The sequence below is a fragment of the Danio rerio genome, chromosome 3, assembly GCF_052040795.2.
Source record: "Danio rerio strain M-AB ecotype USA chromosome 3, GRCz13ab, whole genome shotgun sequence".
NCBI lineage: Eukaryota > Metazoa > Chordata > Actinopteri > Cypriniformes > Danionidae > Danio > Danio rerio.
Genome location: NC_141023.1, coordinates 60,419,866 through 60,437,077, shown reverse-complemented (window position 1 = coordinate 60,437,077; position 17,212 = coordinate 60,419,866). Strand labels below are relative to the sequence as shown.

At 37.0% G+C, this 17,212-nt stretch overlaps 1 protein-coding gene across 14 annotated transcripts in view; it reads left to right on the top strand.

Moving 5' to 3' along the window:
• cep112 (centrosomal protein 112) overlaps positions 1-17,212 on the top strand; it is a 349,706-nt gene that overhangs the window by 83,591 nt on the left and 248,903 nt on the right. For all 14 annotated transcript variants that reach the window (XR_015479978.1, XR_015479979.1, XR_015479977.1 and 11 more), the window contains exons 10-12: positions 4,778-4,877; positions 7,358-7,476; positions 11,539-11,682. Coding sequence is in view for 4 of the 14 variants with exons in the window: in NM_001327791.1 (NP_001314720.1) it covers positions 4,778-4,877; positions 7,358-7,476; positions 11,539-11,682 (363 nt within the window). In the remaining 10 variants the exon portion in view is untranslated. The remainder of the gene's footprint in view (positions 1-4,777; positions 4,878-7,357; positions 7,477-11,538; positions 11,683-17,212) is intronic.

The following is a 17,212-nucleotide window of genomic DNA, read 5'->3' as shown; positions in this document are numbered from 1 at the left end:
ATGGATAAAAATGTCAATGGATGAAAGTGAATGATTTGTTTTGTTCCGAACCCAAACACTACTTGTCAGCGGGGTCATGGGTATGTCTTCTGAAGTGGTCTTCCTTCCCAGAGCATAATGTGAGTTTCATACGGGTTTGTCATCCTCTGCTTTAAGCTTACGCTACTGTTACAGATAATATACTTAAGCAAAAAGCCTCAGCCGAAGAAAGGGCCAAAAATGGGGATCTTGCCCACCACCCTCCACCCCCTATCCGCTAAACGTCGGCTTCAAAGCAGCAAATTCCAGCATTCAGTGACGCAGGAGAGGGCGAGTTCCTTCATGGTCATGCTTGTGAATAAGAACATTATCCTCTGTAATCTGCAGCCAGCATTAGCTTGTCATATGGAAGCACCACAAACCTCTATTTAAACTCCATTCCCACTGAAATGTATTTATGGCACTAGATTAGCTGGAAAGTCTGGGACATAAACGTTCTGTCATCCGTCATCTCAGTGTCACGAATGTTTCGTGTTTGTAGTGTTGTTGGCTAATTCAAACATCACTAGTACTATTGCTCATGCTTTGGTTTAGGGATCTGAACAAATCTCTAAAGGGTGTGATGCATCGAGACGACATTAAAGGCAACTGTGTTGTTGCGTACGCCTGCATGGGCCAAACAGTTGCTCTTGAACACACCGCAAAGACTGCAGCCAATGAAGAATAAACCTTCCATACCAGCAGATGGCAGTAGTCGGTATTTATAGTTGACTTTATATAGAAAAAAAGCAGATTACAATGTCTTAACTCATTCACTAATCCTAAATCATAACCTCATTCACTATTTCTTACATTTTTCACTAATGAAGTCCACTTAAAGGACTGAATTGAAAGCAAGCTAGCTTTCTGCAACTCTCACATGGTCGCCCACTGAAGCTAAGCAGGGCTTTACCTGGATGGGAGACCACATGGGAAAGCTAGGTTGCTACCAGAATTGGTGTTAGTGAGGCCAACACGGGGACGCTCAACCTGCAGTTTGTGTAGATCCTAACAACCAAGTATAGTGATGAGGACTCTTGATACTCCTCAATAAGCGCCGTCTTTCGGATGAGACGTTAAACAGAGGTCTTGACTCTCTGTGGTCGTTAAAAATCCCAGGATGTCCTTTAACCCCGGCATCCTGGCCAGATTTGCCCACTCGTCTCTGTCCATCATGGCCTCCTAACCAATCATAATTGACTTGAATCACTATGGCTGCGCCCGAAACCGCCTACTACTCAGTAGGTACTGCATTTGAATTTAAACGTACTATTCGGCCGTTAGAAAAGTATGTTCTATACAGTATGAATGTGAAAAGTATGAATGGAATTCGGACGTACTACATCCACCATTTTGTCATGGTCACCTACCTGCGTCAATTGCGTTGCTTTACTCCCATTCATGAACTCGCTCGTGGGGCATCATGGGATAGCGCAGCATGCATGGTATGCGCACTCTAGAATCTCGCCGGAAGTAGTAAGTCATCCGGGTACTTCCCGCATACTGATTTTCGAATTCTATGAATTCGGACATGCTACTCGGCTCGCATACTGATTTTAGCGTACTATATAGTATGGAAGTATGCGGTTTCGGACGCAGCCTAATTCTCTACTCCACCATCAGCTGTACTGTCTGGCGCAATATGGCTGCCGTTGCGTCTTCCAAGAGGATGCTGCTTATGTCACTACCACAATCACAACACCAGTCATGACTTTATCAGAAAAACCACACATGGTTCAAGCTACAATTATTAGTCTTCCTATAAATTATTATTTTAAATAATTTTCAAATGATGATAAACCCTTGTGCACTTCAAATGTACTACCTTTTGTTATTTTTGGGATGAAAACATCTACCAAGTTAAACTGCTGTAAAAATGTATTAGATAATTATTCTTTATTTTTATTTTTTTTGCATAAAATTTTTAATTTTAATCAACCTCAGTCCTGATCAAAACTATTTTTTTTAAATACAGGATTTTAACTTTTTAATTGGCAAATTCATAAATGTTGTCACTGATTTGGTGAAAAAAAAAAACACAAAATGGCGTATTTTCAATATAAAAAGTAATTGTGGACTGATTTGTTTTTTACTTTTTATCACAGTCTTGGACATGTGAAAGATTAGAAACAACATTGCCTTTGATGAATTGTTAGTTTTTGTGCTGCATAAGGTTTTCATTTTTTCTCCGTAATGTATGGTTGGTGGCTGCCCCATTAACTTCCATTATAACCACATTTTTTTTTTTTTGATTGCAAAAACCATGACATCACATAATCATGCATTTTTGATTGTTGCTGATTTTCCCTGATTTTACTGTTGATCATCAGTTGGCACCATTGGCACTTTAGGCCTAATTTAAAGGATGCAGGATTTTAGTGTGGAGTACACTAGTAAATTAAAGTGTGTGTCTGTGAGTGTGTGAAAGTGTGAAAATGACCTTTGCGAACTTACCTTGATATGTCTGAAAAATTTAAATATGCATCTTAGATCTCAGAACGACATGGAGTAAACAAAAACAAAGACTGTGTATTTTTTACACCGGCTGATGTTTGATGTTGAGAAGTACAGACTAAACAAAGCTAAAGACTAAACTAAACAAAATCTTTTACATGTTCAAGACTCTGATAAAAGGAAAACAAAATCCAGTTCGCAGTTACTTTTTATATTGAATATAGTTCATCAAATGAGTGACATCATTTACTAATTTGGAAATTAATGAGTTAAAATCCTTTAATTTTCTAAATAATTTAGTAGTTTTGATCAGGACTAATGTTGATTAACAGATTTTTTTTTAAAGCAGTTTAACTTAGTGCAGGGGTCACCAACATGGTGCCCGTGGGCACCAAGTAACCTGCGAGGATCACATGAGTTGCCTGCGGGCCTGTTCTAAAAATAGCTCATCATATTGCCACTTACCAGTAAGCTGCATCTAATATTTTTTTAGCTATTCTTTTTAAATCACTCTTGCATTGGGGTTAATTTGAAAATGACAATAAGTTTTATATACGGTTGAAGTCAGAATTTTTAGCCCCTTTGAATTCTTTTCTTCTTTTTTAAATATTTCCCAAATGATGTATAACAGAGCAAGGAAATTTTCACAGTATGTCTGAAAATATTTTTTCTTCTGGAGAAAGTCTTATTTGTTTTATTTCAGCAAGAATAAAATCAGTTTTTTAATTTTTTAAACACCATTTTAGGGACAAAATTATTAGCCCCTTTAAGCTATATTTTTCCTCGATAGTCTACAGAACAAACCATCATTATACAATAACTTGTCTAATTACCCTAAACTGCCTAATTAACCTAGTTAAGCCTTTAAATGGCACTTTAAGCTGTATAGAAGTGTCTTGAAAAATATCTTGTGAAATATTATTTACTGTCATCATGGCAAAGATAAAATAAATCAATTATTTGAAAAGAGTCATTAAAACTATTATGTGTATAAATGTGTTAAAATCTTCTCTCAGTTAAACGGAAATTGGGGAAAAATATACTGTTTATATATATATATATATATATATATATATATATATATATATATATATATATATATATATATATATATATATATATATATATATATATATATATAAACTTTAAAAAAGTTATATTAGCTAGCTGGTCTCCACAGCACGATTGCGGGTGCTGTAAAGGGGAGGAGATGATTTGAAAACATGGCAGAAAAAAGCATATCGTTTTCACAGTGAATAGGAGGAAGAGTTCTTTTTCACTTCATTTGGTGACGACAAAGCGGCACAGCGTTAACGTTTCAGAATGTGTCACGAAAGCTAACATTACCATGCTAACTACCCACCGGGCAGCGCACTACAACAAGCGGAAAAAGTTGTAAGGTTTGTGAAAGCAGCAGTCTTTTTTCACAAGATCGATGAAAACGCCCAAAAAGTCACATTTAGATCTACACATTTTTTGATTAGAAAAACAGGGCATTTTCAGGCAGGAGAGCAAAACTGTGCTTAAAGACGAGAACGAATATAATCGTCACTCTCACTGATGTCCAACTCGGGGCAGCTACAATTGTTAGAAGAGCGTCAACTATGTTAAAGTGTTGTAGATTTGATGATATTTTCAGTAAAATCTGAAAGCTGATTTATGTTACACAATTGATCATCAGTGCAAACATGGTACATCGTAGTGCATGATTTGTTAAAAATCGTTAGTGGCAAGTGAAAATATTGTAGAAGTGATCATTTAAAAATACAAATACTTGCAGAGATTTATAGAAATAAAGTGTTGCATATTGATATTTCCCTGTTTCCTGCCTTCTTAAATCATTGTTGACAACTATTGCGAGAAATCATTACCATGACCAGTGTCTTCACATGGGTGAATATCATTAATTATTATTAATAATATAAAATTAAAAGCAAATTGAGCAAATTTGTTATTTGAGAAGTGTGCATCAAACTGGTAGTCGCATTATTCGGTACCCAAGAAGTAGCTCCCAGTTTTAAAAAGGTTGAACAAACTATCATTATATAGTGACACCTAATTACACCAACTTGCCTTTAAATGGCACTTAAAGCTGAATAGTAGAATCTTGAAAAATATTTGGTAAATGTTAATCTACTGTCATCATGGCAAAGATGAAATAAATCAGTTATTAGAAATGAGTTTTTAAAATCATTATGTTTAAAAATGTGTTGGAAAAAAAATCTTTACTTTAAACAGAAATTAGGGAAAAATATATACAAAAATTCCGACTTCAACTGTATACGGTTTGTTTTCATGTCCTCAGATTTTGGACCGCAAGAATGGTGAAATTGATGAACTAAAGAGCCTGTATCGTGGTAAGCAGAAGGAGGCGGAGGAGACAGTTCGGCGACTTGAGAAGAGAGGTGAGTGGAGAGTATAGAGGAGCTTGTGTTTATATAGTCATCCCGAGCACTCTTGTCAGTGGTGTTGCCCAATGCGCCCCAGCTGAACACCACTCCCAAAACAGCCTCTAAGTGTTGGCCCAGAAGACCCAGACAGACATGTTGCACAGCATGGACCACACTGACACACAAAGAGGCTTTTCTTACCTTTCAGGGAAAGCAGAATCTGTGATTTGATGGCTTATGTTCGGCCTTTTCTTCTTATAGCTCCAAAAAATAAATAAAAAACCAAAACCAACTGACTATAAATCAGATTTTTACTCCCAAAGAAAGATCTCTTTCTTACTTGCTTTAAAAACTGTACATCAATTCAACAGTTCTGTATAAAGACAGTTTTTGTTATACAGATACATTTTCGATATTACTTCTATTTTGCAACTAAAGAAAGTTACATTTATTGAGATGATTGCAAGTGCTTGAGCCAAAATCAGTTTTAAGAAATTAGATCATGACAAGGTTTGATTTCAAAAGCAGAATGATTTATTTTATTTCCCAAGTGCTGTTTAACACATTTTAACCATAATAGTTTTAATAACTCATTTCTACTAACTAATTTATTTTGTCTTTGCCATGATGACAGTAAATAATAGTTTAATAATTGCTTTGCAAGATTAAATAGGTTAAATAGGGTAACTAGGCAAGTTAGGTAGTAGTTTGTACTGTAGCAAATCGGGGAAAAATCTGTAATTATTGTATATATATATATATATATATATATATATATATATATATATATATATATATATATATATATATATATACATACACACACACACATACACACACACACACACACACACACAAACACACACAGTTGAAGTCAGAATTATTATGCCCCCTGTTTATTTTTTCCCCCAATTTTAGTTTCACGTAGAGAAGATTTGTTTCGATACATTTAGAAACATGATAGGTTTAATAACTCATTTCTAATAACTGATTTATTTTATCTTTGCCATGATGACAGAAAATAATATTTGACTACATATTTTGCAAGACACTTCTATACAGCTTAAAGTGACATTTAAAGGCTTAACTAGTTTAATTAGTTTAACTAGGCTGGTTAGGGTAATTAGGCAAGTTATTGTATAACAATGGTTTGTTCTGCAGACTATACAAAAAATAGGAAAAAAATATTCCTTGCTCTGTTAAACATAATTTGGGAAATAAAAACAAAAAAATAAATAACTCAAAGGTGGGCTAATAATTCTGACTTCAAGGGGGGCTAATAATTCTGACTTCAACTGTGTATATATATATTTATACAAACACACATACACACACCGTTGAAGTCAGAGATATTAGCCCCCCTTTTTATTTTTTTCCCCTCAATTTCTTTCTTCAACACATCTTTAAACATAATAAGATATTTTTCAAGACACTTCTATACAGTTTAAAGTAAAGAAGTATATGTGTGTGTGTGTGCAAATAAGACTTTCTCCAGAAGAAAGAAAAAATAGTAAATATTGGGTAAAAAATAAAGACACTCACCAACACTTACAATACAGTTTAAAATGACATTTGATGGCTTAATTAGATTAATCAGGTTAACTAGGCAGGTTGGGGTAATTAGGCAACTTATTCTATAACGATGGTTTGTTCAGTAGATTATCGAAAAATGTTATAGCTTTAAGGGGCTAATAATTTTGTCCTTAAAATTGAGTTAAAAAAAAATAAAAATTGCTTTCATTTATTGCTTTCATTCTAGTCGAAAAAAAGAGACTTTCTCTAGAAGAAAATAATATTATCAGACAATATTTAAAAATGAAAATTCAAAGGGGGGCTAATAAATCTGACTTCAGCTGTATTATATATGTACTCTACTATATATATATATTAGGGGTGTAAACCTACAGTGGTCTCACAGTTTGGGTACCATTATCATGCCATCGATTTGGTTCAGTTCGATATCTCTGTGCATCACGGTGCATTGACAATGCTTTCCATACACAATTCAATTTTTTCTTCACAACACAATATTTTTTTTTATTAAAATCTGTAAATATATATTTATATGTAATGTATTAATGTTTTGTTGTCTGTAATTTGTAAAGAAAAAAAAAAGCTGTTATCAGTATTGAAATTAGCTGCAAAATTGTAGTGAAATTGGCTACAATCAGTATCAGAGTATTCCCTCATTAGAGCCAAGTTTATAATGTAGTAGACAAAGCTTTTTATTTATTGGAACATTTATTAAGCGATTAATAATAGTTTTTTTTTCTTACTTGCTTTAAAGCATGGCAAATTCACAAAAAAAAAAAAACTTTTAATGACTTGCTGATGTAATACACCTCACCTTAGATCATATAACACTGCGATACTAGTTTATCTGTTGTTTTCACACGTATTGTTGGTGTTCGGTGAGGCCTGGGGTGCGAGCAGACAGAGAGATGCCCTGCGGCCAGGCCTGAATGTTTGTGTCTGCCTCCCTCTCTCCCCTGTAGTTCAAAGCCTACTGCGAGAGTCCCAGGTCATCCGACAGACCAAAGAGAAACAGATCAGCGAGCTGAAGAAAATGTCTGATCAAAGTGCTGAATCTTTGAAAAACGAATGGGAGAAGAAGGTAAGGAAGGGTTGAAAAGGCTCAGGTTTCCACAGGCCCGTCCCTCCAGCAGCCGGAGCTTTGAACACACTTGAACGCTCATTGAGTTTAGAGCTCAGCCAATCCCGTCTGAGTCGCAGAAAGAATCCCATCTTCTCGGAGATGTGTATGTTTATTGCAGAGATAGAAAAGAGAAGCTCTGAAAATTCTCAAGGTTTTTCCCAGAGAATCTGGCCCTGCCTTTGTACAGGCGTTTGCTTGAAGGGTATCTTGCTTCAGGCCTTATAAAACATTCTCTTTGTTCTCTGTTTCTAAATATACTATTCTTCAGGCCTCATGTTCGCGGCTTAACAATAAGGATGACCAGATGGCAACGTGAAATCGTCTTTAGTTCCCTGGGCATCTTTTTTTATGTATTAAGCATACATTTAGTTCATTCTGATCCACTGAACGTTAAAGTCATTAGTTAAAGTTAGCTAAAACATGAACTAATAGCACTTATTAATCATAGTTTAACATTCACAGGCAAATTCATATTTGTTAAAGGGCACCTATGGTGAAAAATCTACTTTTCAAGCTGTTTGGACAGACATGTGTGTAAGTATAGTGTATAGACCGTCATATTGGGGTGATATAAACACACAGTGCTTTTTTTCAATTTAACAACATAAAAACAGTGGACCATTTGGAGCGGTTTTTAAATCGACCGCAATTTGATGTAGGAGTGCAGTCCCTCCACCCACCAACATTGATTGACAGCCACGCGTCACGATTATATCCTCAGTTTGCTGTTTCACGTCCGTCATTTTCAGCATGAGAGTCAAAGTGATGTCACTAAAGGAACACCCTTGCTCTATTTTTAGATGTAAGGCTCATTGGGCTCAACACAAGATCGACATTCACCACATGATCAATGTAATCAGAATTATTGTTTGTAACTTTAGGTAGGTTTGCAAACTTGTACTTTTCATTGCGTCTACCTCAAACTTCAGCCATTTTTTTTCTCGCGGTTACAGAAGCTCCCTGTGATGTTAGGTGCAGCTGAAAAGTGCAAGCTTTCTGTCAGGGTGCACACAACGGCACTTCTAGCTGGCGGCTGTCCGCGGCACCCAGCCACGATTCGGGACATTTCATATTCTGCCGTGCCACAGAGCTCCATCTGAATAGTTTCATTTTAAACAACATCTGAATGTGCGTGTCTGGTGTTTTGTGTCGCGGCTCTGAGCGGCGCATCTTGTGCCTTAATCAAAGTTAATTCAGTGTGCGTGGTTATTAGTCTCGGTGTACAAGCTCGAAACTTTAAACTAGCAGTTGGCTGTATAACTATACAAAGACACATGATTTTGTACTCTCTGCTTGATCTGTGTCCAAGTCATACATTTACGGTTAATGCTGGTCCTCTCACTCATGTTGCTTCTCTCTGTGTCTGCCTGTCTTTTGCCAAACACAGAGCAGGGGGAGCTCTTGGCTGATAAAACAGCGACCTGTGTACACGCCCCCAACATAACACTTTTGAACACATTATAATAAAAATCTGAACTGTGTTTTGAACTGAACCTTAACTGGCACACACTCAGAAGAACCATAATGCTAATATTAAATCATAAAAAAGGGGTAAACTATGTGCCCTTTAACATTAGTTAACATGAACTAACAATAACCATTTTTATTCACTAAACGTGACTAACATGAACTAATGCTGTAATAAATCAATTGTTTGTTTGTTTGTTCATGTTAGTATATGCATTAACTAATAAAACCTTTTTGTAAAGTGTTACTAAGTAAACATTATTGTTAATTGAGCTGAATTAAATTACTGCTGTTTATTGATTGTAAACTATTGTGAGATATTTTGTTGGTTTACCCACTGTAGATATGGAAAGATACTTTCTGATTCACCTAGGAAGTTTGTTTTATCTGTTAAAAGTATATCGATACTATAAACAGCAAATGCCAGTCCAATTCATTTGAAAAATGTGAAAAAAATATGAAAAAGCCTTTATTGACATGGCTTAAAACTGACTTTTGCTGTTTATTTCGTCGAATCCCTTACGCAAAGAGCACTGACGCATTATTTAAACTATCCCTGAGCACTTTTCACACAGAAATTCTAACTGAACTAGCTGAAGCTCAAACTAGCGACCTTCTTGCTGTGATGGACAGCCCTACCTACTGCGCCACCGCGTCCCCCTCTAAAAATATAATATATGAAATAAAAAAAAATAATATTTTTTTTTACTTCTATTTAATGTTTTCAATGCAAATCTGATTAGATCCACTTATTTGGTAAACAGAAATTATGTCAAATATAAGTTTACACAAGTAAATATATAGACTCAATGATGGGCTAAAAATTTGAGAAAATTGCGAATTTCTGCGCGTGCAAATTCCGTGTGGGCCTAGTCATTAGTTAATGTTAGTTAATGTACACTACCGGTCAACAGTTTGGGGTCGGGTTTTTTTTTTTTTTTATTATTATGTTCATCAAGGTGGAATTTATTGAATATATATATATATATATATATATATATATATATATATATATATATATATATATATATATATATATATAACAATTTAGCTATATTATAACAATATATATTTATATATCTATATTTATATATCAATTTAACAATTTAACATTATATATATATATATATATATATATATATATATATATATATATATATATATATATATATATATATATATATATATATATATATATATATATAAAATGTTAAATTGTTAAATACCTAATTGTGAAATATTTGTTTATTACTTATCGGATCTATTTTCAAATTAAATTATTTGCCTAGTCATAATGGCTATATATCAATAATTATGTATAATAATATATTAACGATAATAACAATGATAATAATAATAATAATAATAATATTAGAGTGATATCTGAAGGATCATGTGACTCTGAAGACTGGTTTAATGAAGCTTCGTAGATAATGAAAATTCATCATTAAAATCACTGGAATACATTATAAAATAAATTGTAAACTACTTTTGAATAGTTATTTCATAGTGTAATAACATCTCACAATTTTATAATTTTTACCGTATTTTTGATCAACTAAATGCAGCCTTGTTCAGCAGGATAAGCTTATTTTAAAACATTTAAAAATCCTACTGACCCCAGACTTTTGACCGTTAGTGTATTTACTAACATGAACTAATAATGAACAATACTTGTACAGAATTTAATAACATTTTCTAATGCCTTATAGCCATCCAAATTATTTGTTACCATTAGTTAACGCACTAAGTTAATTTGAACTAACAATGATCAGTTGTGTTTTCATTAGCTAAAGTTTGAACCAGTACTTTAATAATTTGTTTAATAGTGTTTAAACTTATTATTAAGTGTTACCATATATTATGTTAACTTACAAAATAAACCTGAATTAACGTCCTATATCCGGGATTGAATCGTCTTCTTTTATAACTGTGCTTCATGCGGCTGTGGTGATAAAGACTACAATTATAAGCATGTACTGTTTTAAAAACGTTTTAAACTTGTAAATCTCATTCTTGATCACATTTGATGATGATTGATGATCACAGAGCGCTGAACAGATCTTTTAATCTCAGTTTCTTTTGCGCACATCCTATCTTGTTGATATGAGTATACGCGTTAATACAGAGATGTTAATACACGGCTGGCAATCAATTTGGTGGGCGGGGAATCGGCACTCTTATGTCACATTGCAGTGGGCCTCAAAATGGGTGCGATTTGGACCCTATTTTAACATCAGGAAATAAAAAAAATACTTATTGTGTTTCTATCCCTTCAATATGACTGTGGACACACTATACCTACACACATTTCTGTCCAAACAGCTTTCAAAAGATGATATTCATCATAAGTACTGTTTAAATAGTACCCGTTCTTGACCCCAGTGAGCTACAAAAATAAATTTCATTGGAAAGACACTTTGAACTTTTTAGGGTCCAAGTTAACTTGCTTCATGCTATAAAATATAACAGGTTATACATAATGAAGTATTGAGAAAGAACAAGATCATGACCAATTGGTGTTAAGTACATTGATTCCTTTCTCTCTGGCAGCTGCATGCGGCGGTGGCCCATATGGAGCAGGAGAAGTCTGAGCTGCAGAAGAAGCACACAGAGAACATCCAGGAGCTGCTGGAGGACACCAACCAGCGGCTCGCCAAGATGGAGGCTGAGTACAGCGGCCAGATGCAGGCTACTGTGAGTGCATTCAAACAATCACCAACAATGCTGAATGGTTTTGGGTGTTGTCTAAATATATAAGCTACCTGTGGCATTCTCTGTCATGAAACAAGGGGTTTGTATAGCAAGTACTGTTCTCAGAAACTGTACTTTTCATTTTAGATATTTGATGACTGATCAGTGGCATTAGATCCAATAGGAGGACTAGTTTCATTTCTTAATGGCTAACATGGATTTTATTGAGAGAGTAACTGTGCTTTATGTGCTTTAGGAATGCTGAAAAACAGTTTAAATCCCTTCGGCGCCGTGTCTGAGTGCACTAAATCATGTTTTAATGTAGATTCATTCGGCGCCATGTCTGATTCCACTAGATTGTGATTTCAGAGGTGCACACAGCTCTGTGACTTCATTAACTTTTCCAGAAACTATACCTGGATGATAGAGGCTTTCAGCTGTGATTCTAACTAAGCCAAGCCCAGTTTGATGAGCTGTTGTTTGATGTTGGCAGGAGGATTTTCCCTCGGGACACCAACAACAGGCGCTATGTCGTAATCATTCTTATGCAAAGTTCACCCAACTTTAAAATGATTTTGGAGGCGGAGGAGGAGGGAAACGGCATCTCAGCTTGTGCCTATGGTTTATATATGGTGTCCTCCACCATTGGAATGTAACTCGCCCATTTTTGTGGTCTTTCACTCCTTTGTACTTCGATTTCAGTGACTTTATTTTCCACTGACACTGTAGCCAGAAACGTTTGTAGCTCTGCTCTGCCATTGCAGCCGCAATATCTTCAAAATCAGATTTGTTTCTGTAGGACCCTTTAATCTTATCTTGAATGGACTCAACTACCCACAGGGCAAGAAGGCAGGTAACCTCTTCCGTTGACCACTGACCACTTTCCTTCTCCATGTTTTCTGTGTTGTTGTTGTTTACCATGTTGGCGTTTCCACACACGCTCTTCCTTCTATGCCATTAAACCGCGGAGAAGTACCACATTGTTGCAAGTTTAATGACGTACCTACCTGTTTACAAGATCTTATTGTCACATATCCGATTTATATCTGATTTATTTCCACATATGAAGGAGGCCTGAAACCGATCTCTGAATATCTGAATGCATGCGTTATTTTCTCTTTTACACACTTTTTTTACTCTTTCTTTTTCTGTCACATATAAGCAAAAAAGTCGGAATTGGGTCACATTTATCCGGCAGTGTAAACTGGGTTTAAGTTGTTTGACATGCATTTTTTTTTCCAAGTTAAAACAAAGCCTAGTTCTGACGTAAAGGTGGGTTACAACTTACACACCATGGCAGCATCTACCCATGTAAAACAGAAGATTAGTTTACATAGAGAAGTCTGCAAGTTCCAGTTTAAGCAAGAAAGTAGGAACAGCTAGTGCAGTGGTCACCAAACTTGTTCCTGGAGGGCCGGTGTCCTGCAGATTTAAGCTAATTTTATTAGACATTTTTTGCTCGCGTTTTCTGTCGTCATTTAACGCCTCGTGACTATATAAAGGGCGTCAATGTGATTGTGCACAATAATGTGCAAAACGCCAGGCGCAAAAGCGTCATTTAAAAAAAAAAAAACGCCTCATGCTCGTTTTTTTTTATTTCAAGAGTTCACACTTAGATACTGTTTGACAACTTGTTAGCAAGTTAGCAGGTTTGGCATGATGTCCCAGGAGAGAACCATGAGCTCGGAGATAGTTGAGCCCAAGGCTCCGGCCAGGTCCATAGAGCATGTGAGGGGAGTACGAGGTCAGGTGTTCTCGAGAGCTCCCCCCGGCGAAAGAGGAAAAAAGGAGAAGGGGTGGATGGGGGGTTTCTTCAGGAAAACGAAGATAAGGGAGTAGTTCTTAGCTAGGTTACTTATAGTGAGTTTGGATGAATCTGATTGGCTAGCTAATGAGTGTAGATGGGTGGCCAGCTGCAGTCAATCGTATCACATGCTTCTCTCGAAATTAGTTTATGAAACTTCATTTGACGCGCTGCGTTAAAACCTTCTCCAATTAGATTGCCACTTTTGTTCACTTGCATGGAGCTGCTAAAGTTACAGTAAACAGCACTTGGAGGCGCTCAAGCGCAAAACTGTCAATGCGAGCGCACATTGAAGATGAAGCCCAGAGGGGATATGAACGTGAAGCTGCTTATTCCTCTGCTGAACAATAATCATTTCTTCATCGCTAGAGCTTGGAACTGCTGCTTGAACCATCTATGCTTGTTCGAGTCACCAGTAACTAACAACAAGTGTGTGAACTTCCTCTCTTCCTCTTCTTCTGTGTTACAAGCGGGTGTCGGAAGCTTAAAGTTGTGTAGCACCATCTGACGTCAAGGAGTGATTTTGCATACTCTTCTGCTTGACGCCAGTGAAAATCGCTTGGGTTTGAATGCGGAAAAACGTCTCGTAAAACGCTGACGATAAACGTAAACGAAAAGCGTCCCGGTGTGTAGGAGCCTTTACCTTTATCAAACACACCTGAACAAGCTAATCAAGGTGTTACTAGATACACTTACACATATCCACAGCGAAAATGGACCTCAACCTCTTTTACAGCTCATGATGGACGTCTCTCAAAAAGGGAATAAAAGAAACTCCTCTGAGACGGTGTGTGGGAGCTTAAGTGCCAAGACATTTTGCTCGGCGAACTTCCTTCAGTCAGGAATCAGGATTTCATCACGCACTGTTTGCGATCAATGGCTCTCGCTTGTTTGTTAATGCCTGTGACAGCAGTGAGGTAATTTTGACAGTGGAGTTTTTGATTTTTGCTCGTAATCAGGTCTTCATGTTCGTGGTGAATTTCTATTTCGTGTTTGTAAAGTACACCCACCGTAACTTTATTTGTCATATACAAACAAACAAAGAAAATGTTGTCTGCGTCTGTTCTAATCGCAGATTTTGGAAATGTTCCCTCGTACACCTACAAGTACAATCCGTTTTCCTTTAGGTTTTTTAATATTACAGATGTGTGGATTTCATTTACACACAAAATATTTATGACAGCTAGTCTTACAGTCTTCGATGAAAGCCAGACCACCAGAGAACGCGAAGGACTTTGTCACTGTGTCTGAGATGAGCCAGGGCACGCGTCCATCCATAGCACAGGGGCAATGAGTTTTGCTCATTACAAATTAGCATTCAGCGGCTGTCATACAGGTAAAAGAACACACCGAGACAACCGGCCGCAGTCTGTCAGCAGGGCTGAATTTAAGAGACTTCAAATGCATGCCGACCCTACAGAGTAAGACCCTTCTTTAATAATTAAACACAGCACATTTCCAGGCAGGGCCCCAGATGAAAGGCCCTTCTGTCATTGGAAATTAGGTTCTCCCATTCTGTTGGTTTAGGCTGACCCCGCCAACCTCTCCGCCCGTAGCCCCCTCCTCTTGTCCTACCTCTTCTCTCCTCATAGGCTGCTGTTGTCAATATGTCAGCTGAGGTGAGATGCTGTGTGTTGTTTCTACTTTGCGTTTGATGTCTCAATACTCCAGCCTTTGAAAGCCTTTGTTTATCTTTGGTTCTTTCATCATTCTTTTGTGCAGCACGCTCTGCTGCTATCCTGATTCCTCAAAAAAGCTCTTCAAAGCTGCGTGGAGTCACATCGGCCACATTTCATATCTCTTGGACGGGCGAGATCGGTCCACCAACGGGTGCTCGTCCGTGTACTCGTGACTCCTTGGCATGAAGAGAGGCCATGGCTGCTCTTTTGCCTTCATTCTGCTTAATATTCCTAACGTTCATTGGTGGTGTGATCTGCAAGTTTTGAAGCTCAGAGCAACGGCGCCGATGTCAGTTTTCAATAGAGGTAGCAACACGCTGAATATTGATGACAAAATACATATTCATCACAGCTGGGACTCGGTGGAGATTGATGACTTCAAGTCCATTGATGTCAAAGCAGACTGTACCCAAGAGATGCGAATACCAGTTTAAGTAATACTCGAGTGCGCCAGCTACCAACATCCATTTGCCCAAAACAATCAAACGGTGCATTGAAATCATCACAGTGTAGCTACTTGATGCACGAAAATGAAAACATTTATTACATTGCTATTGGCCTTATTCTGAAATTTGAAAGTGCGCTCGTTTTTAAAATTGTTTTAAAACTTCAGATTCAGTTGTCAACTTTAGAAATGACTCGGAATAGTAAACGACAGAAAACGGTCAAACTACTTGCAAACAAGTGTTCGTGTCTATACATAAAAAGGAGTAAAATATAATACGAAAATATCAGTTTGCAACATCAAGCTGTTTTTAATGTCTAAAAATCAATGGAAGTAATGTGAGACAAGTCTTGAGCCAAAAAGATTCTAATGGTGGTGCCCACTTGTATGTGAAGAATAAGGTCAGTAAGGTCAAAGAAAAACAAACAAACTATTATTAGCCATTTTATGCATTTAGTCTAAACAAAATGGTCGTGGCCCATATGAAAAAATAAATGAATCTGTAGCTGTTCTGCTGAGGTGAGAAAACAATCTGACCCAACAGACCAACAAATCAAGCATGCATCATAATTCATTCAATTCTGTAACATTTAGGGTGAAAAAAGGACATTTTTGGTTTTCATTATTGTAACATTTAAAGTGTGGTAATGCTCCGCCAATGGGGTAAGCACATTATTTTAGTTTTTCCTTTTGACATAGGCTATTTTTTCTTAGTCCATTGGCAGATTATTTTGCTTGTTTTAGGGAACACTTACTTTATTTTACCATATTATTTCGTAAAACAAGAAAATATATTTTGCTTGTGTCACGGTTCGGGAAGGATGAGGGAGCGAGGACTCAAATGCAAACAGAGGATGATTTATTATTAATTAAAATGAAACAAAAAGAACAACAAAAACCACCCCGAGGGGGAAAAACATAACTATAACACAAACAGATAAACAAACTTGGCTGGGCTGGCGAGACAAGACTAGAGCAGTAACACAGGGGGAGTTTAGACGACGAACTGGCACAGGACAGCAGACATGAGGGAATTATAAACAGAAGTAAATTAACAAACAGATGAACACAATTAACTAATAATGGGTTAACATTGAGGGTGGGACTAGACTATAGACAGGAGAGCACATGACACAAAGAGACAACACAAGTCATGCGCTCACATAAAACAAAACTAGAACACGCAGCCAATGAGATAACTCATTAACCATGTGTTCATGACAACACAAGCACGCGGTGCATGTAAACACGCACCACGTGCTAAACACAACCCCAACAGAAGATTGAACGCAAGACGCGAGTACACGATGAAAGAAAGCACTCACCATGCACTCACACACGCAGCGTGCATGTTTCATCCCAGTGCCGACCAAAACCGAAACCAACTGGACTGAGACGCTGGGAATGAAACACCATGCTGCAGACAGACGAATGTGAACACCCGGACAGGAGCACGCACTTGCAAACACGCAAAGACCTCACGCACTCGCATCAAGCGGGAACGCGCACGGTCCATGGTGTTCACAAATGGCGCTCATACAGAGACACACACAATGACAAAACAAGTGCTCGACTCAAGAAAACTACCCAAGCACAACAGGACAG